At 40.6% G+C, this 21,346-nt stretch overlaps 1 protein-coding gene across 2 annotated transcripts in view; it reads left to right on the top strand.

Annotated features, from left to right (window-relative positions):
• Positions 1-21,346, top strand: part of SMOC2 (SPARC related modular calcium binding 2) — a 326,181-nt gene that overhangs the window by 274,962 nt on the left and 29,873 nt on the right. For both annotated transcript variants that reach the window (XM_075862596.1, XM_075862597.1), the window contains one exon: positions 7,814-7,896. In XM_075862596.1, coding sequence (XP_075718711.1) covers positions 7,814-7,896 — 83 coding nt within the window. The remainder of the gene's footprint in view (positions 1-7,813; positions 7,897-21,346) is intronic.

The raw sequence follows: 21,346 nt of genomic DNA, 5'->3' as shown, positions 1-21,346 counted from the left end.
TGTCACGTTCGAAAGAAATTAAAATACAGATGCGAAACACATTGAAATCTAACAGTCTTTAAAGAGATACAAAGCCATTTCTAAGTCTCTGGGACACCAGCGAACCACTGTGAGAATCATTATCTTTAAATGGAGAAAACTTGGAACTGGGCTGATCCTTCCGAGTAGTGGTAGGCCTATTAAAATTTCACCAAGAGTGACTCATCCAGGTCACAAATGAACCCAGACGAACATCTAAAGAACTGCAGGCCTCCCTTGCCTCAGTTAAGGTCGATGTACACAATTCCACACTAAGAAAGACGCTGGACAAAAGTGGTATCTATGGGAGAGTTGCAAGGTGCAAACCACTGCTGACCAACATGAACACAAAAGCTTGTCTCACATTTGCCTAAATACATCTAGATGCCCCCCCCCCAAGACTTTTGGGATAATCTGTGGACTGATGAGTCAACGGGAGAACTTTTTGGAAGACATGGGTCCCATGGGTACATCTGGGGTCCACCATACGAACATCATACCAATAATCAAACGTGGTGGTGGTAGTTTAATGATCTGGGGCTGCTTTATAATTAATAAAACCATGAATTCTGCTCTTTATCTGAAAATTCTAAAGGACAATATCCTCCCGTCAGTTTGTGACCTAAAGCTCAAGCACAGTTAGGTTATGCAGCAGGACAATGCACACAAGGAAATCCACCTTGAATCCCATTGAGATGCCGTGGCAAGACCTTTAAAAGGGCAGTTCATGGTTGAACACCCTCCAACGTAGCTGAATAAAAGCAATTCTGCAAAGAAGACCATGCCAAAATTCCTCCACAGCAATGTAAAGGACTCATTGCAAGTTATCGCAAACTTTTGATTGTAGTTGTTACTGTCGAGTTTGGAACAACCAGTTATTAGGTTTAGGGGGGCAATTACTTTTTCACACAGGTGATATAGGTTGTGAATAAATCTTTATCTTCAATAAATGGAATGTTCATTTAAGGGTGTGTTCTTCCATCAGAGCTTTCCATCAGAGGAAGCCATCAACGGAAAGGCAAATTGAAACCATATCTTCCGTTAGCATTACCATTAATTTCAATGGTAATGCTTCCGTTGCTAATGGTCTCTATTCTGTAACGGTTCCGTTTTTTTGATAGAATCAATAGCGCAGAACGGAGACAAACAGAAACCATTACCAGTGAAATCAATGGTAATGCAAACGAAAGCTATGCTTTCCATTTGCCTTTCCATTGAATGGTACCTCCGATATAAAGCTCAGACGGAACCCATCAACAGAACCAAACGCTGATGTGAACAGGCCCTAAAAGCTGCATGTTGTGTTTACTGGTGTTGTCTTTATCTTCTATTAAACTTATTTGGATGATCTGAAACATTTAAGTGTGACAAATTAGCAAAAATAGAGGTGCCTGGTGGCGGTGGGTATCGGGGTAATAATGGGGGTTAGTGTTAGCCTCTGCACTGGATAACATCAGGGACGCTGTCAATCAGCCAGCAGCTATTATTAAGGCGGTTGTAATGAAGTTAAAAGAAAATACAAAGACATAGGAAAAATATTGTATTGAAGTAAAAAAAAAACACACAACCCTCATTAACCATTTTATTGAGAATAAAAAAAGCCGTAATTGAAGTAGTCCTTGAATACAACGTAGTCCAACAATCAAACCTGTGAAGAAAAAAAAATCACATTTTTTTTTGTAACACATAAAAGAGCAAAGCAGTTCTTATACTTATCTTTCCTGGGTCCAGCGCTGGAGCCACAATGTCAGCGAGCTGGGCACTATATCTAATCCTATCATGTGTGATACTGTCTGTTGAGCCACCGTACCTAATCCATTCATGTGTGACACTGTCTTCTGAGCTGTGTATTTAATCCTATCATGTGTGATACTGTCTGCTGAGCCACTGTATCTAATCCAATCATGTGTGATACTGTCTGCTGAGCTGTGTATCTTATCCTATCATGTGTGATACTGTCTACTGAGCTGTGTATCTAATCCTATCATGTGTGATACTGTCAGGTGTGCCACTGTATCTAATACTATCCATACTTTTGTATTTCGAATCCTATCGATAGCTATAGGGTCGTAGTGCTATATATATACAGTGAAGGAAATAAGTATTTGATCCCTTGCTGATTTTGTAAGTTTGCCCACTGTCAAAGACATGAACAGTCTAGAATTTTTAGGCTAGGTTAATTTTATCAGTGAGAGATAGATTATATTTAAAAAAAAAACAGAAAATCACATTGTCAAAATTATAGATATTTATTTGCATTGTGCACAGAGAAATAAGTATTTGATCCCTTTGGCAAACAAGACTTAATACTTGGTGGCAAAACCCTTGTTGGCAAGCACAGCAGTCAGACGTTTTTTGTAGTTGATGATGAGATTTGCACACATGTTAGATGGAATTTTGGCCCACACCTCTTTGCAGATCATCTGTAAATCATTAAGATTTCGAGGTTGTCGCTTGGCAACTCGGATCTTCAGCTCCCTCCATAAGTTTTCGATGGGATTAATGTCTGGAAGCTGGCTAGGCCACTCCATGACCTTAATGTGCTTCTTTTTGAGCCACTCCTTTGTTGCCTTGGCTGTATGTTTCGGGTCATTGTCGTGCTGGAAGACCCAGCCACGAGCCTTTTTTAATGTCCTGGTGGAGGGAAGGAGGTTGTCACTCAGGATTTGACGGTACATTCTCCCATTGATGCGGTGACATAGTCCTGTGCCCTTAGCAGAGAAACACCCCCAAAACATAATGTTTCCACCTCCAAGCTTGACAGTGGGGACGGTGTTCTTTGGGTCATAGGCAGCATTTCTCTTCCTCCAAACACGGCGAGTTGAGTTAATGCCAAAGAGCTCAACTTTAGTCTCATCTGACCACAGCACCTTCTCCCAATCACTCTCAGAATTATCCAGATGTTCATTTGCAAACTTCAGACGGGCCTGTACATGTGGCTTCTTGCGCAAGGGGACCTTGCGGGCACTGCAGGATTTTAATCCATTACGGCGTAATGTGTTACCAATGGTTTTCTTGGTGACTGTGGTCCCAGCTGCCTTGAGATCATTAACAAGTTCCCCCCGTGTAGTTTTCGGCTGAGCTCTCACCTTCCTCAGGATCAAGGATACCCCACGAGGTGAGATTTTGCATGGAGCCCCAGATCGATGTCGATTGACAGTCATTTTGTATCTCTTCCTTTTTCTTACTATTGCACCAACAGTTGTCTCCTTCTCACCCAGCGTCTTACTTATGGTTTTGTAGCCCATTCCAGCCTTGTGCAGGTCTATGATCTTGTCCCTGACATCCTTAGAAAGCTCTTTGGTCTTGCCCATGTTGTAGAGGTTAGAGTCAGACTGATTAATTGAGTCTGTGGACAGGAGTCTTTTATACAGGTGACCATTTAAGACAGCTGTCTTTAATGCAGGCACCAAGTTGATTTGGAGCGTGTAACTGGTCTGGAGGAGGCTGAACCCTTAATGGTTGGTAGGGGATCAAATACTTATTTCTCTGTGCACAATGCAAATAAATATATATAATTTTGACTATGTGATTTTCTTTTTTTTTTTTTATATAATCTATCTCTCACTGGTAAAATTAACCTAGCCTAAAAATTCTAGACTGTTCATGTCTTTGACAGTGGGCAAACTTACAAAATCAGCAAGGGATCAAATACTTATTTCCTTCACTGTATGTATGTATATATATATATATATATATATATATATATATATACACATATTTTTTTTGGGGGGGTGAACATATCTTAGTACAAGGATACTTACTGCTGGGGCCCTGTAGCTAAGTCTATCATGTGTGATACTGTCTGCTGGGCCATGTATCTAAGCCTATCATGTGTTATACTGTCTGTTGGGGCCATGTATCTAAGCCTATAATGTGTTATACTGTCTTCTGGGGCCATGTATCTAAGCCTATCATGTGTGATACTGTCTGCTGGGGCACTGTATCTAAGCCTATCCTGTATGATACTGTCTGCGGAGACCAGGTGGGTATGTGGGACTACCTACAGGGGACTGCATGGCACTGTCTGCAAGGTCGATGTAAGGCCAGGGAATAGTGTGTGGAACTATACAGGGGGTTGTGACACTATATACAGGGGGGTTTTGACACTATATACAGGGGGGTTGTGACACTATATAGAGGTGGGTTGTGACACTATATACAGGGGGGTTGTGACACTATACACAGGGGGCATTGTGTGGGGAACTCTCTACAGGTGTCTTTGATTACAGCCCAAAAGAAGATTATCACAGCATCGGAGATCAATGCAAAATAATTGGTGCAAGCCTCAAAGGAACCCGATCCAAAGTCCCACAAATGGCATCCACAAAGAAGAGAGAGACGAGGCAGCACTTCCAAAATAAATGGGAATTTTATTCACCCACCAGTGTGATGTTTCAGTCTAGCAGGACCTTTCTCAAGCAGAATCTCTCTCTTCTTTGTGATTAGAGCCCAAGACATAACTTTGCTTGGGGCCCCAGAAATGCCAAATTTGCCCCTGAGGTTTAGTACAAGAATACTTACTGCTGGGGCCCTGTATCTATGACTACATTCACACGAGCCTGACAGATTTACATGCGTATAAAAACTTTCGTAAATCTGTCTGTGTGCGTTGCGTTTTGCATCAGTGTGCTTTTCGTGTGGCCTGTGTTTTTACAGAAACTTGTAAGCACTTTTCTATTTTCAGTGGAATTGTTGCGTAAATTATGGACAGCAGACGGATGTCTTGACTACAATGGGCGACAAGGTGCATGAAAACGCACTAATATAGGGCATGCAGTGAATTTCACGCAATGGACTCTCGAAGTGTGAAAAATCATGCGTGTCTGAATAGCCCCATTGAAATCAATAAGTCTGTGTGCTGTGCGTTGTTTCAATGCACAGCCCACGGACGAGAATCACGCTCATCTGAATGAGCGCTAAGTCTATCATGTGTGATACTGTCTGCTGGGCCATGTATCTAAGCCTATTTTGTCTGATACTATCTGCTGGGGCCATGTATCTAAGCCTATCATGTATGATACTGTCTTCTGAGACAATGCATCCAATTCTATCCAGCAGTGTAGCTATAGGAGCCTTAGTCTTACAGATATGCGATCTCCGATATGTATGTAAAGATGTATTTATTTTCCGGAGGAGGGGGTAAATATATGTCTCGGGGCTTGTGCCCCATATCTTTTAAGACCTTAGCAACTCCCCTGGGCCTATGTGTGAGCTGCCTGGTAAAATCAATTCTTAGGATACATGCAGAAGTAAGTCACAATAATGATGGACTGTCTAAACTGCCTTGAAGCTTTTGTAGACCTACACAATGTAATGTGCAAAGTGAACTCGCTGCTTCTCGTGGTAGGAAGCAAACAAAACAGCATACAATTTCTGACCATTTTCTTTACGAGCAGGTAACAAAATACTGATAAAATATAAAAATAGTACTATTACCAAAACAACAGTCTCCAATAAAAAAGTAACACAATTTGTTAGAGTAGAGAACTTGTAAACTTACAATCTAATATTGTTTTGGATGTTAGTATGAAAAGAACTCTGAATTGTGGATGTAAAATGTTTGTTAATTTTTCAGTAAAACCAAAAATGATATAGAAATAAAATGGTAGAAATAAAATGATTATAGAAGCATAAACACATGCTGCAATTGCCCTTTGTGAGGGGGGAAAAAGCACATTTCACAATAATGGGAAAAGAGTCTGCTTTTATTACCATTGGGCAAGGTTTGTATTCTGATACCTAACGGATGACCACTTTATTTAAGAAATAAATGAAAGAGAAATCTCTAAGTTGAGTGCTAATGTAGTTACTGGCAGATTGCCGAATACCTGCCTAATCTGATATCTTCCCTCCATTCTTTACTTGTCTACCATTACGTTTTTTGCTCAGAGTTTGCATATTGCACTTTACACTGCTCTTGGTATTTTATATCTGAAAATTTGGAGAGTAGTTGTTAAAAAGAAAACCTATTCTGCAGTGATATTTAAGAGGAGATTTTGTTTGTTTTATTGCACAAAAACTACCTTGTGTGGAATATAGTATCCTTTTTGCCAGGTGTTTTGGAAATCTTTATATTGATGTATATCACCGTAACTTTGCCCTTTTCCTATATGGTGCACATGTTAGGAAAACGATCTTTTATTATCATAAACATAATTGAAGCATTGAAACGGAAGAATATGTTTATTTCCACTTTTGACTGTACTTTTTTTTTTAAATGGAATTATGTATATCTTAAAATTATACTTGTTTTCTCATATTGGGAACAAAGCATTCAAATGTTAGGACTCCTTTCTAAAAACAGAGCATTTATCTTACAAAGGCTTAAATAAGTAGACCATATTGTGAGCCAACTAGTTTTAATGAATTGTCAAATTGCCAGCAAACAATTGAACGCTTGGTGAATATGTGGTCAGTTAGTGGAGTCAGTATTAGTGGAGGGTCTATAATACCAAATACTGTAGTAATACTCTTTTCTACATTACTGTCCTTTGTTTGTACCAAAGTAAAGTTTTTTTTACTTGAAATTAGGGAAACTTTGAAATGTCGTTTTACCAATATTTAATATATATTCCTAAACATTTAGATGACACAGAGGAAAAAAAAATCGACCAGCGAAACATGTGTAATGCATATGGCATTTGGTGACATTTTTGCTCTACTGATCTATGTAAAGGCTAAAATTAGGCTTTGTATTTTGTTGCGTTTGTGTGAATGAGAGTCTGAAAGCTCTATGGCTGGGAGTCTGTTTGGCCCAATAAAAGAACATTTGATAAAACTCTACATCTTTGTAACAATCTTACTATGTGTCAGTGCAGCGTTGTCCTGGAGTCGATTTCTAGTTTGTGGATGGAGCTTGGTAGTTGAGCCAGTGTATCAGATCCATACAATTTTATTGCTACTTGGCACTTGCTCCTTGGTCTGGACTTTTACTCTGTAAGTGTGCAAAAGATTTAACAAGCACCAACAATCCCAGATTTCCATTCAATTTTTCAGATTTCTCCCTTATTTCTCCCCCCTCAAAATATGGATATATTAAAATTGGATGTTATTTTAACTTCCTGAGAATTGTTAATTTAGGTGTGCTGTTTACACAATATTTTTCAAATGTAGCACATCTAACAGACTCAATAAGCCTATCTATACCAAGATGTCGAGATTGGTTAGGGCACATCCCTGGGGTCAGCACTGTGGAGTGGCCTGTTTTAGGCTTTGCATTTTACCACACTTATCAACTTAACAATTTGATCATTACGGCCAATCTGTGTTTACACCTCCACTGATTATTCACCGAGAGGAGTTTGACTTGCTGGGATTCCATGAAGATGTAGGATCAATCAAGTAGATAACAAACAAGGGACTTTGCATCTTGTTGCGGCACGAAGCCTGGACACAACTACAGAGAGAAACCGGTGGCAAGCTGCATGTTAGTAGACAGTTGCTTTATTTAGAAGAAACAGTTCTAGGAAGTGTACCTAGAAGTGCTTCTAGGGACAACCACATACTGTAATTGCAGTTTTTACATGCAATTTTCATTGTTTATGTACTTTTTTATCCACTTTAAGTGGATCAATGTAATAAGTGAGGTCTTAGCAGTAGTAGATACATTTCCAATATGAGCCCTTCAGAGTACCTCGAATATCTGCCTCCCTTTTGGTCACAAAATTTAATTGCAAGATCATTCAGACTAATGGTTGTGTGCTGTTCTTGAGGAACAAGGATATTTTTTTGTTTCAGTCTTACATAATATTTGTTGTGGAGCAAAACTGAATATAACTTTTTGCTATTCTAGGTATGAACAACCAAAGTGTGATAATGGAGCGAGAGCCCATCCAGCCAAAACAAAAGATATGTATAGAGGAAGACAGCTTCAAGGTAAAAATATCTTAACTGCATAAATGTGAAGTATTGTCTACGTCTACTATAGATCAGTAGTTATCAGCACTAGTGCATCAGAGGGAAATGGAGTGTCTCATACTTTCTAAGAATGCTCTGCATAGGAAAGTCTGAGACTGTGATGGCTATTTTGAAAAGATGACAACGGGGGACTGAAACGCTGGAGCAGAATCATCCAGGAGGAAGCCACCAGATGATTATGCATTTGCAGTGTATAGTCAAATTTTTACTTTTGACTGGAGAGTCGCTTTAAGATAGTTTCAATATTTATCCTAAGATAATACATTCTAGAGGATTTACTGGTAGGCTTTGTAGAAATATTGTTGTTGGATCCACTTATTTTATTTTTACATCCTCAAACAATATTAAATTTGGGATAAGTGAGACATGACTGGATGATAGCTATGACTGGGCTGTTAATTTGCAGGGTTACAGTCTGTTTAGGAATGATTGTACTTTCTAGAAAGGGGAAGGGTTTGCTTATATGTAAAATCCTGCCTAAAACCCATCCTATGTGATGATGTCTATGAGGGAAATGATCATGTGGAGTCCCTATGGGTGTATACAAGGGGAGGGAGAAAGAATAATAAAATACTGATAGGAGTTTGTTATGAGTCTCTAAGTATAATGGAAGAAGCAGAAAATCAACTAATAAAGCAAATAGAAGAGGCAGCAAATCATAATAAAGTCATTATTATGGGGGACTTTAACTATCTTGATATAAACTAGGCGGCAGAAACTCACAGTTCCAATAAAGGAAACAGGTTTTTGACAATATTTAAGGACAACTACCTTTCACAACTGGTGCAAGACTCAACAAGAGGGGGGGGGGGCACTTCTAGACCTAATCTTGAGCAATAGGCCGGACATGATATCAAAAGTACAGGTTGGTGGTCACCTAGGTAATAATGACCACATAATAAGTTTTCATGTATCCTTTAATAAGATGTTTGGATTTTGGGGCCTTCTTTTTATTAGAATATATTTTAGGCAACATGTCCGGTTTGAACAGGTCCTGTGGGACCAAAACAGTGGAAACACCCCCTCAAGGAATTTATCAAGGAGTATAGTGGGCATTTTGACCCCACAGTTTTTTGCTGAATTTAGTGGAATGAGGCCGTGAAAGTGAAAATCGAAAGTTTTTTCCAGTAAAACGTAGACATTTTCAAAATTTACAAGGCAAAAAGGAGAAAAAACACCCCAACATTTAAAAAGCAATTTCTCCCGATTATGTCAATACCCCAAACGTGGTAATAAACTGCTTTTTAGACACATGGCAGGGCTCAGAAGGGAAGGAGCACAATTTGGCTTTTGGAGCTCAAGTTTTGCTGGAATGCTTTGCGACACCATGCCACATTTGCAAAGCTCCTGCGGGACCAAATGAGTGGAGCCCCCCCAAAAGTTACCCCATTTGGGAAACTACACCCCTAAAGGAATTTATCAAGGGGTATACCTTAGTGCTCCTTACATCCTTGCAAGTGCTTCACCCTCTCTTAAGGCGCCCTTCACTTTGTGTTATCGCTCCCTACGTTTATCTTGTACGTCGGAAAAGGTCCCGACATACACAATAAATGTGTTCATAGGGCTCCATTATATCCTTTGGGTCCTTGTTGGGCTGATATACGTCGGTATACCTTTTTGTTTGAAGGATGGAATAGCATAGCAGACTATGCTATTCCATCCTCAGAGATCCCACAAAAAAACGTATGCCACTCCTGACATCACTATATGGACAGTAATGTCAGGAGCTTCCCAATGCCGGAGTCCCCAGACAGAGCATCACAAGTGCTCTACCCGTGTATTTTATGGACAGTGACTTCAGGAGTTTCTACAGGGCTATTGCCCAGGCGACGTATCCCATTGTATGCCATACAGTGGGATATGTTTTGGCTGAATTCAATAAAATCCAGGGCATCAACCGGTCACTGACTGCTCCATGGATTTGTTCACTATAATTAACGTCAGTACCAAAATCAGTTACAGTGTAAAGTGTACAAACATGAGCACCACACTTTCCGTTGACCAGCCCCCGGCAATGGTAGGGGGGGGGGAGCTCTCTGGCTGTATGGGGCCCAGAAATTCCTGATAGCGGCCGGATGTACCATAATTAGTCTTTTTTCATGGATAAATTGGCTTTGTTTTTTAAACATCCTTTTATTTTTTTAGGATGTTAGAAGGCTTATAACTTTGGCAGAAATTTCTTACATTTTCAAGAAAATTTCAAAAGACAATTTTTTCAGGGACCAGTTCAAGTCTAAAGTGGCTTTGAAGGGCTCATACTTTACAAACCCCCATAAATTGCCCCATTTTAAAAACTGCACCCCTCCAAGTATTAAAAACATCATTTAGAAAGTTTATTAACCCTGTAGGCGTTTCACAGGAAATAAAGCAAACTCGTGGTGAAATTTACACACTTAATTTTTTGAGCAGAAATTTATTTTTAATCCATTTTTTTGTAACACAGAAAGTTTTACCAGAGAAATACAACTAAAAATGTATTACCCAGATTCTTCAGTTTTTAGAAATATCCCACATGTGCACCTAGTGGATTTTGGGGCTTTTTAAAAAAAATTAGATTATATTTTAGGCACCGTGTTAGTCTTGAAGAGGTCTTGTGGTGCCAAAACCAAGGAAACACCCCCATAAATACTCCATTTTGGAAACTACACCCACAAGATATTTATCTAGGTGTGTAGTGAGCATTTTGACCCCACAAGTGTTTTGAATAGATTTTATTAGAGTTGGGCTGTGAAAAAAAAAAAATGGCCAATAAACGTAATTTTTTTTAATTTCCACAAGAACTAAAGGAGAAAAAGCACCCCAACATTTGTAAAGCAATTTCTGCAGAGTACAGCAATACCCCATATGTGGTTATAAACGCCTGTTTGGACACACAGCAGGGCTCAGAAGGGAAGGAGCGCCATTTGGCTTTTGGAGCTCAAATTCTGCTGAAATGGTTTGTGGAGGCCATGTCGCATTTGCAAAGCCCCTGAGGGGCCAAAACAATGGAAACCTCCCACAAGTGACCCCATTTGGGAAACTACACCCCTCAAGAAAATTATCTAGGGGTATAGTGAACAATTTGACCCCATAGGTTTTTTTACAGAAATTATTGGAAGTAGCCGTGAAAATGAAAATCTAAATGTTTTCCAATAAAATGTAGGTTTAACGATTTTTATTTAGGTTGCACAAGAACTAAAGGAGAAAAAACTCCCCAACATTTGTGAAGCAACTTCCCCCGAGTACGGCAATATCCCATATGTGGTCTTAAACAGCTGTTTGGACACACGATAGAGCTCAGAAGGGAAGGAGCACCGTTTGGCTTTTGGAATGGTTTCTGGGCACCATGTCTCATTTGCTGAGCCCCTGTAATACTAGTACAGAGGAAACAGCCCAAAAGTGACTCCATTTGGGAAACTACACCCCTTGAGGAATCACCTGGTGGTATAGTGAGAATTTTGACCCCAAAGGTTTTTTGCTGAATCAATTAGAATCAACATTTTTCATTTGAACAAGAATTAAAGACGAAAAAGCACCCCAACATTTGTAAAGCCATGTCTCTTGTTAGTATGGTAATTCCACATATGTGGTTATAAACTGCTGTTTGGAAATATGGGAGGGTTCAGAAGAAAAGGAGTGGTATTTGACTTTTGGAGCGTAGATTTTGCTGGAATGGTTTGCGGACCATTCCGGCATTTGTTGCATTTGTAGAACCCCCGATGTACAAAAAAAAAAAGTGACCCAATTTTAGAAACTACACCCCTAAAGGCACTTATCAAGAGTTGTAGTGAGCATTTAGACCTCACATGTGTTTTTCAGAAATTAATACGCAATGGATGATGCAAAGTGAAAACTGCAATTTTTCCACTGATATGCCCATTCAACCGCACAATATGTTGTGCCTAGCTTGTGCCACTGGAAAAGCTTACCCCATAAATTGTTAAGTGGGTTCTCCCAGGTATGGCATTGCCTTACATGTGGATGTAAACTTCTGTTTAGGCACACTGTAGGGCTTAGAAGGGAAGGAGTGCCATTTGGAGCGTGGATTTTGCTTGGTAGTAGTTTTGTTTGGATTTTTACTGGTATTTAAGTTTATAACGTCATATGTAATCTGTGCGGAGTACATCAGGGCATAATAAGGGGGTATAATAATTGGGTAAATAATACAATTATCCATAGATGTGTGGTACTATGTGTAGCAATCCATTATGCGAAGGCCAGTATCGCACTGATAAACTGTATTCTTTCTTATCCCCTTCTGTAACACTCTGCACCTTTTGGGGACTTTTCCTCCTTTGTAGTTTGGTAAATTTTTCTGGAAAAGTGTTGCCCTAGGATAATATGGGCTCCCTCGCTTCCAGCAGATATGATATGTCCCTTCCTAGTTCCTAAATATTAAGGCCTCAATGTGATGTTTTTTCATCACCGCATTACTAGTACCATAACTTTTTTATTTTTCAGTTGATGAAGCTGTGTGAGGGCTTGTTTAATGTGCGACAAGCTGTAAAATTTATTGGTACCATTTTGGGACACATACGACTTTTTCATCACTTTTTATTTCATTTTTTTGGAAGAGGAAATTACTAAAAACAAGCAATTCTAGAATTGTTTTTTATTGTATTTTTGTTTTTGGAATTCACTGTGTGCCATAAATTACATGTTAACTTCATTCTGCGGGTCAATACGAGTATGCAGTAGTTGGAGCTGAATAGCTCCAACCACATCATAGCGGCCGTTCTTCAGAACTGCTGCTCTGCTCTATTCACTTGAATAGGAGCAGATCTGCAGTACTGCAGCCCGGCCGCTATTCCGTGACCGGAGCGATGGGGTCTGGGTGTCGGACCGGCTCATCTGTGCAGGGTCCGGGTGTTGGACCCCCACCGATCATATCCTGTGGATGGATCCGAAACTTCCGGTGTTTTGTTTCTAAGATGGAACAGAAAAATAGAAAAATGAATGCAGATTTGAATCCAGCCTAATGGAGCCTTATGGACACCTTGCACGTCGGGAGCTTTCCCAACGCACACAATAAACATAGGGCACAAATGTGATACGAATTAGGATTTACCTCCATCTAGTAAACTTACTAACCCTGTCCTGTTTCTCAGGAACCAACAACTATCTCTACTGTATCTCATGTTCTCTATGCATCGCTTTGGGAAATTAGGAGTACTTACTCCATGGAAACGAATAATCATACCCCTTATTTTCTTTTTCTGGCATCAGAATACCAGCATGAATACCGGTATTTATTTTATGGTCAACTCCATATACAAAAATGTAATAATAAGAACAAAATAAGGGCAGCTTGTTTTTAACAATATACTAATAAAGCCTTACTTTTTATACTCCACATTTTGGGAAAATGTTGTTTAGATGCAGAGCTTCACTTTAAACATTTAGTCATGTCTTTGGGTAATATATATATAAAACTAAGTGAAGAATATTATTATTCTGCCTATGTGTTCTGTGGTTGTTGAAGTAAAAATAAACCAGATGCCAGCTAATTCTTGTCGTTTTGGAGAAAGAGCACATTTTACTGATCTGTTTTAACTGACCTTAGCAGGTTAAATTACCCAACTACAGAAAGGTATAAAATAAAAATCCAGCTGTACGTTTTTAGTGGAACCTTGGCAATATTTATGACTTTGTTTATTGTTCCTTTAAAAGACCATGTGCCAATTTATTTTAGTTGCCAGTAAAACAGAACACGTTTGTGCTCTAGTGTCCTGAAACTGCCCTACACCTGCAATACCAATACATTAAAGGGAATGTCCAGGATTAGAATAACATGGCTGCTTTCTTTCAAATTGCCACACCTGTCCTCAGGTTGTGTGTGGTATTGCAACTAAGCCTCATTAACCTCAACGGAGCTGCTCTGCAATACTGGATACAAACCATGGACAGATGTGGAGCTGTTTCTGGAAGAAACCATCCATGCCATTCAAATCATTGACAACGCCTATAAGTAGACATTATAGAGAAGTTTAACCTTCATCCTACATAAAATGTTAAACTATACATAAAACACCGGGTTTTAAGATAGATTTTGAATAATTATTCTGTTATTATTGTCAACAAATTTGTAAAACTGGGATATAAAAGTTTACTGTACCAAGAGAAACACAATCCATAAAATAGGGGAACATGCGGTGTGCTTCCCTAACTGCAATGTGGAGGCATGATTATCCCACCTGACTTTGTGCTGCTGCACCACTTTCAAAGCATATATCAGGGGCGTTGCTAGCACCGGGCCTTCGGGATGCAAGCCCCGTATCTTTGGTCCGGTGCCCTGGATCCCCGGCGACTGACATTCAGGTCGCAGCGGTCGCAATTGTGAAAATACACTAGCCCCTGTTACTATAGTAACGACAAATACCTTCCTTCCCGAGTGCAGCGGAAGTCCCGACGTCTTCTCGCGTCATGACGTCATGACGCAGTGCGCAGCGGATGACGTCACGACGCTAGATGGTGTCGGGACATCCGCTGCACCCGGAGCCGGAGGAGGTAAGCGTAACGTTACGGTCTGCGGGGGTCTTGTATCTAAGCCTGCCTTGTGGTAGGCTTAGATACAGGGTCTAACACACAGTATCACACATGGACCCTGTATCTAAGCCTTCCACGTTAGGCTTAGATACAGGGCCCCACCAGACAGTATTCTTATACAGTATAGGTTTACAGGTTCGGTCATTGGACTACGTCGGATTCGAGGACTACTTCGATGACAGCTTTTTTTATTCTCATTAAAATGGATAATGGGAGTTGTGTGGGTGTGTATTTATTTCAATAAAATATTTTACACGAGCATGACAGATGTACGCGCGTAAAAAACGTGCATAAATCTGGTTGTGCGTTGCATTTTGCATCAGTGTGCCTTGCGTGTGGCATGTTTTTCACGCACTTGCAAGCACTTTTTTTGTTTTTTTCAATATAATTGATGCGGGAAACACAGACTGCACACGAATGTCGCCCGTGGTTTTCACGCACCCATTGACTTAAATGGGTGACTAGGTGCGTGAAAACGCACTAATATAGGACATGCAGTGAGTTTCACGCAACAGACACTTGCTGCATGAAAACTCACGCATGTGTGAATAGCCCCATTGAAATCAACAGGTCTGTGTGCTGTGCGTTATTTCAACGCACAGCACACGGATGAGATTCATGTTCGTCTGAATGAGCTCTAAGTCTATCATGTATGATACTGTCTGCTGGGGCGCCGCATCTAAGCCTATCAAGTATGATATTGTCTGCCATGTACCTGTATCTAAGTCTATCATGTACGGTCTGCTGGGGCACTATATCTAAGCCTATCATGTATAATGCTGTCTACTGAGACAATGCATCCAATTCTATCCAGCGGTGTAGCTATAGCAGCCTTAGTCTAATAGATATGCTATCTCCGATATATGTTAAAAAAAAAATACACTGATGTGAATTAATAGGAGTATTAAATTAATAATTATATGTGACATCTAGAGGATATTACTCACCACCTGATGGACACACGCTGTATACTTAAAGGATGCCATATCGGCGTCCCTCTGACCCTACTGAGCTTGCGCGTGAGTAGTAAAGAGGATAAGAGCAGGACGCGGTATTGCTCATGTGCAGAGCGGTCCACAATATTCTAACAAATTAAACAGTTTTTATGTAAAAATTTAAATATATGTCTCTGGGCTTGTGCCCCTGATCTTTAAAGACCCTAGCAACGCCCCTAGTATAGCTTTATTTCTCCTCAGTATTCAGCTGCTTAGCAGGAGTGGGCAGTAAATATTGCGGCAAATCCACTTGTCCTAATATCTGATAATATAGATTGGTACAAGAAATTGATATTGAATTCAAGCAGTCAATAGAGCGAGCAGCACAGGAATATGATCTAGGTAGATTGGTATACATTATTATGGACTATATAGCTGTGTTTTTGTTATTAGGGTAGTAATATGATTATTCAAGTTCTATGGCTCCCATATGGCTGATTTTTGTATTGTCATAATGTCTGTTTTATTTATGCAGGCACTATGAATGTCTTTATTTGGACACTATTCCTGTTTTATTAGGCTATACTCACACAACAGTGAAAATAATGTCCGTTAAAAACTGATCAACTGTCAGCTTTTCATGGTCCTTTTTGAATCAGTGTGTCTCCAAACTTTCATCCATTTCAAGTCCATCTGACCGTTTTTAATGGCCGTTTGTCATCCGTTTGCCATCTGTTTTTCGTGGCCCTTAAAAATAAAAAACGATGGATTTCATTTGTCAGTGTTTTTTGTCCCAACCCCCTTAAAACACCCCTGTAGATAGTCCCATGTAGATAGTGATGCAATGCCCCTGTAGGTAGTGCCTCAGTGCCCACATAGATAGTGCTAGTGCCCACATAGAGACAGCACCCACATACTGCCAGTGCCCACTGTAGATAGTACCCACATAGATAGTTCCAATGCCCACATAGTGCCACAGTGCCCACTGTAGATAGCGCCACAGTGCCCACATAGCGCCACAGTGGTAACATATACCATATATAACATATATATAGTGCCCACATAAAAAATTGCCAATGCCCACATAGTGCCACAGTGTACATGTAGATAGTGCCACACACAGTGCTCATGTAGTTATCACCAGTGTCCCCTGTAGATAGTGCCCATATAGTGCCACAGTGCCCATGCAGATCGTGCCATACCCCCTTGAGAATAACACCACCCCCTGTAGATAGCACCACACCCCCTGTAGATAGTGCCATACCCCCTTGTAGATAGCGCCACATCTAGGAGTGGAATCTCCAGCCAGAGCGTTGCCGACGCTCAGGTCATGGATTCTGCTCCTGGAGGAGCCGCTGACATCATTGTCCATATATGGACTGATGTCAGGGGCTTCCTCTAAGAGCGAAATCCTCAGCCAGAGTGTCAGCAATGTTTGGCCAGGGATTGTGTTCCTGAAGAAGCCCAAGGACGTCACTGTCCATATATGGATAGTGATGTTAGGGCCTCCCTCTAAGAGCGGAATCCCCAGCCAGAGCGGCAGTGATGTTAGGAGCTTTCAGATTTCCTGGAATCCCCGGCAGGAGCGCCTGCAACACTTGTGATGCTCTGGCCCGGGACTACATAGTTGAAAGGCTGACATCACTGTCCATATATGGACAGTGACATCAAAGGCTTCTCCGGGCTCAGAGCTTAAGGTAGCTCTGTGTCTGGGGAGTCCTCTTTTGAGGGCCAGTTTTTAATGGCCGTCACAAAGGTTGAGGGTTTTAAAAACTGGTCTATTAATCTCTATGCGGCCGTCGGGCCGTGAAAACGGCCAAGAATAAAACATATTCTATTTTTAGACTGCCAGTATTCACGGGCCGTTAAAAAAAACTTGTGAATACAACCATGGAACTTCATTGTTCTAAAAATGACCGTGTGATTAAAAAAAACAGCCATGACACAGCCATTTTTCACTGTGGTGTGAATGTAGCTTTAAATGGATAGTATGGCTCCCTATTTTTTTTCTATTGCTACAAGTTTTTTTACATTGCCAAAGTCTGTGCATTATCCCTAATTTTTGGCATTATGTCTGTTTTATATTGCCTTTATGATTGGTTTTTATATGTTATGGTTACTATTTCACATCTGTGTCAGAGGCTCCACATCCACATCTGTGTCAGAGGCTCCATAGGAGATCAGCAGATGCCGTTATTTTTGTTGGACAAAATAGCGTAGCATACTGTGTTATTTTGTTCAACAAAATAACATACACTGTGATGGAAACCCGACAGAACCCATTAAAGTCAATGGGTTCCGTAGGGTTCGGTTGGTTTTCGTCATGCGACGGATCTGTCGACTGTTTTTTTGTTGCACTACTCCTATAATAGTTTAAGATGTGTTACGAATATTACCAGAGAAGTAGATACTCTAATCTGCAATGGGTTTGGCGTTGGCTAGACTGAGGTGTTGAGTCTAAGGACTTTACCTTCACCCTTAACCAGTAGGTATGGACTTTCCCATATTCCCAGGTCACGGTCCCCAGAATAGTCATCGATTGGCGCTGGATGCGCTGTAGCGGAGTCAGAATCAGGGGTGATCTACAGATTAGCAGTCAGGAAGTAGCAAGCCGGAGGATGAGACAGAACCGTTGTCAGGAGTCAGGCCAGGGGTCGATACCAAGAGTAGAACCACAAGACCCAAGCGACAAATCCAAAAGGTGAGACTGAAGCATAATCCAGGAACAAGTACTAATAGCAGAATCCAATAGCAATAGAACAAAAGCCAAACAAAGGTTGTATCTTGATCTTCAGGCAAAGAGCGGATAGTCTGCCAGGATTGACACCACCTAGGAGCGTGGGTTGACCTGGCAACCCGACCCTGTCAAAGAGGAGGACCGTGGCGACTTTTCTCCAAAGGACCATATCCCTTCCATTCAATTAAATATTAGAGTTTCCTACAAAACTCCTTATAATCCAGGATTTGCTTAACTTTGAAATTTGATGAGGATTTCAAGAACCGGACAGATGACCTACGTAGAAAACCTGTTGATTACCCGATGTTGAAGATGAGAGGCGTGGAAACTATTGGAAATCTGTGGAGATGGATGGCAACTTAAGGGGAAAGCATAAAATAACTTGGTTAATCTGTTTAACTATCTGGAATAGCCCAATGAAACATTGTTTTTTCTTCACCCACCTCATTTGCAAATGTAATGTAGACATGTGTATTAACTTTTCTGGTGCTGTATTTCACGGTGCTGTATTAACTTTACGTTGCATATTCTTCATGGACAGCGAGACTCACTCCCCTGAAACTATTTTGGGACCCAGGTGTTGGTGCTTATTAGCACCCCTTTTGGCCTTAGCAGTCACAGCTTGCAAAGTCTTGTGGACCTCCATCCAGATGCCCTTAAAATTATTGCAAATCTCCACAACAGCAGATACCCGGGGCTGTTCCGTGATTGGAAGATAAATATTCAGACTTCAACTGTAGACCGTCTCAAATTGAGATTAACCAGATGACTTGGTGACATGGTTGCTGTGAGTAAACTCAGCCCAAGGACCAATAATCCTTATAAACATTAGCATAGGTTCAGAGATATTGGTTGAGGAAAGTCCAGAGAAATCTTGGGAGAAGTCACCTCACAAAGAACTTCGATGTGCGTTTCGCAATCTTCGTCAGGAGAACAATCATGAGCCCAACATAACACCTGGGTGGAATTTCAGTAGAAATATCGGTAGCGGACAGAATATAGTTTGGTTCAACGGTATGTGAAATGTGCCGAATCCTCAGGTAGTAAATCAGACGGATTAAAGGCCGTGGGAAGAGCATAGGCTCTACGATCCTTGTTGGCCACATAAGTCAAGATAAAATCAAAATGTGAAAAGAGGAATGCTCAGCGTGCTAGACACGCATTGAGTCTTCGAGCAATTCCACCAGGGCAGGTTTTACTACCAGCAATTCTTGGTCTCTGATACTTTTTCTCAGCAGAGAAGAACTTTATAGAGAAGAAGCTACTTGGAATGTGATTTTTACTCTCAGAGGGTTAGAAGACAACCGCTGTGACTTCGATTGAGGAAGCATCAGCCTCCAAAAAGAACTTATCTAGATCAGGATGATGGAGAACCAGCGCCAAAGAGGTCTTGAGATGGCAGAAGGCTTAAAATACAGAAACTGGCCAATTCCGGGTATAAGCCTTTTTACAGGTTAGGGAATTTTGATGAAGCTGGAGTAATATAGAACAAACATGAGAATGATGCGTTTTCAGATCTTAAAGAATAGATTAAGATGTTGTCTAGGGTAGAACAGAACATACATACTGATTTTGAACATCCATAAGCTGTCATTCACAAATTGTTAGGTAACAGCAGGGGCATTTCAGGGACCAAATTACATCACCAGGTATTCATAGTGCCCATCCCGAGTGTTGAAAGGGGTTTTTCACACGTCTCCCTCCATGATGTGGATCAAATTGTAAGCCTCAGGAATATTCAACTTGATAAAATAATGAGCTCCCTTGAAACTATCAAATAATTCTGATATCAATGGTAGCGGCTATCAGTTCTTCATAGTGATCTTGTTCAGACCATGAGAATCAATACATGACCTAAAAGATTCATCCTTCTCCTTGACAAAGTTAAATCCAGCCTTGGACGGTGAAGAAGATTCCCGAATAAACCCTTTCTCCAAATTCTCTTCAAAAATTGTCTAACAACGCCCCCATTTTGTGATAAAGAGAGCTTGCACACTCTATCCCTGGAAGGATTGTGGCCAGTTTGGAGCGGATTATCACAATCATATGGACAATGTGCTGGCTACCTTTTTAATAAACACGTTGGCAAAGTTTTGATATTGAGGTGGAAGCTAAAAAATAGAGCAGCAGATCTGAGCAGTAATTCCAGGTTGCGATTTAGACCATGAAGGTAGTGCTTCAAAAAAAAATATTCCCCAGTTTGGTCAGATGTCAAATCAATGGTGGGAGAGTGTAGTCTGAACCATGGTAATACCAGGAGCATGGGACTGGAAGAGTGGAAGAACCGGAAAAGAGATTACTTTGACATAACAGATCCCCACTTGAAGCCGCACTGGAACGGTTTGAGGAGAGAAGGTGCCTCTGCCTCAATAACAAGATTGAGGAATTAGACTTGATAATGCTAGAGGAGAATTGTGACATAGTGGGGATAAGTGAGACATGGCTGGATGATAGCTATGACTGGGCTGTTAATATGCAGGGTTACAGTTTGTTTAGAAATGATCACACTAATAAGAAAGGAGGAAGGGGTATACTTATATGTAAAATCCTGCCTAAAGCCCAACCTGCGTGATGTTATCTATGAGAGACGTGATCATGTTTAGTCCCTATGGATGGAAATAAGGGGAGGGACAAAGAATAATAAAATACTCATAGGGGTTTGTTATGTCTCCAAGTCCAATGGAAGCAACAGAAATTCAACTAATAAAGCAAATAGATGAGTCAGCAAACCATAATGGAGTCATTAGTATTGGGGACTTTAACTACCCTGATATAAACTGGGAGGCAGAAACCTGCAGGTCCAACAAAGGAAACAAAGTTTTTTACAATAATTAGTCACAATTACCTTTCACAACTAGTGTAAGATCCAAGAAAGGGGGGGGGGGGCACTTCTAGACCTAATTTTAATGCCGTACAAGATTTCAAAGTACAGGTTGGGGTCACCTAGGTAATAGTGACCACATAATAAGTTTACATGTATCCTTTAATAAGATGTTTGGTAGAGTACCTTCAAAAACACTAGACTTCAGAAAGGCCAGTTTTCATGGGCTAAGGGATGACGTTAAGGGCATAAACTGGGACAATGTCCTCAAAAATAAAAATACACAAACTATGACCTTATAGAGGGTTTACAGAGTATAATTGCAGATGATACTAAGCTCTGTAAAGTAATCAACACAGAGGAGGATAATTTAATACTACAGAGGGATTT

Source organism: Rhinoderma darwinii, chromosome 4, assembly GCF_050947455.1.
Source record: "Rhinoderma darwinii isolate aRhiDar2 chromosome 4, aRhiDar2.hap1, whole genome shotgun sequence".
In the NCBI taxonomy this organism is placed as follows: Eukaryota; Metazoa; Chordata; class Amphibia; order Anura; family Rhinodermatidae; genus Rhinoderma; species Rhinoderma darwinii.
The sequence above is the reverse complement of the archived record's forward strand: the minus strand, read 5'-3'. Positions and strand labels throughout refer to the sequence as shown.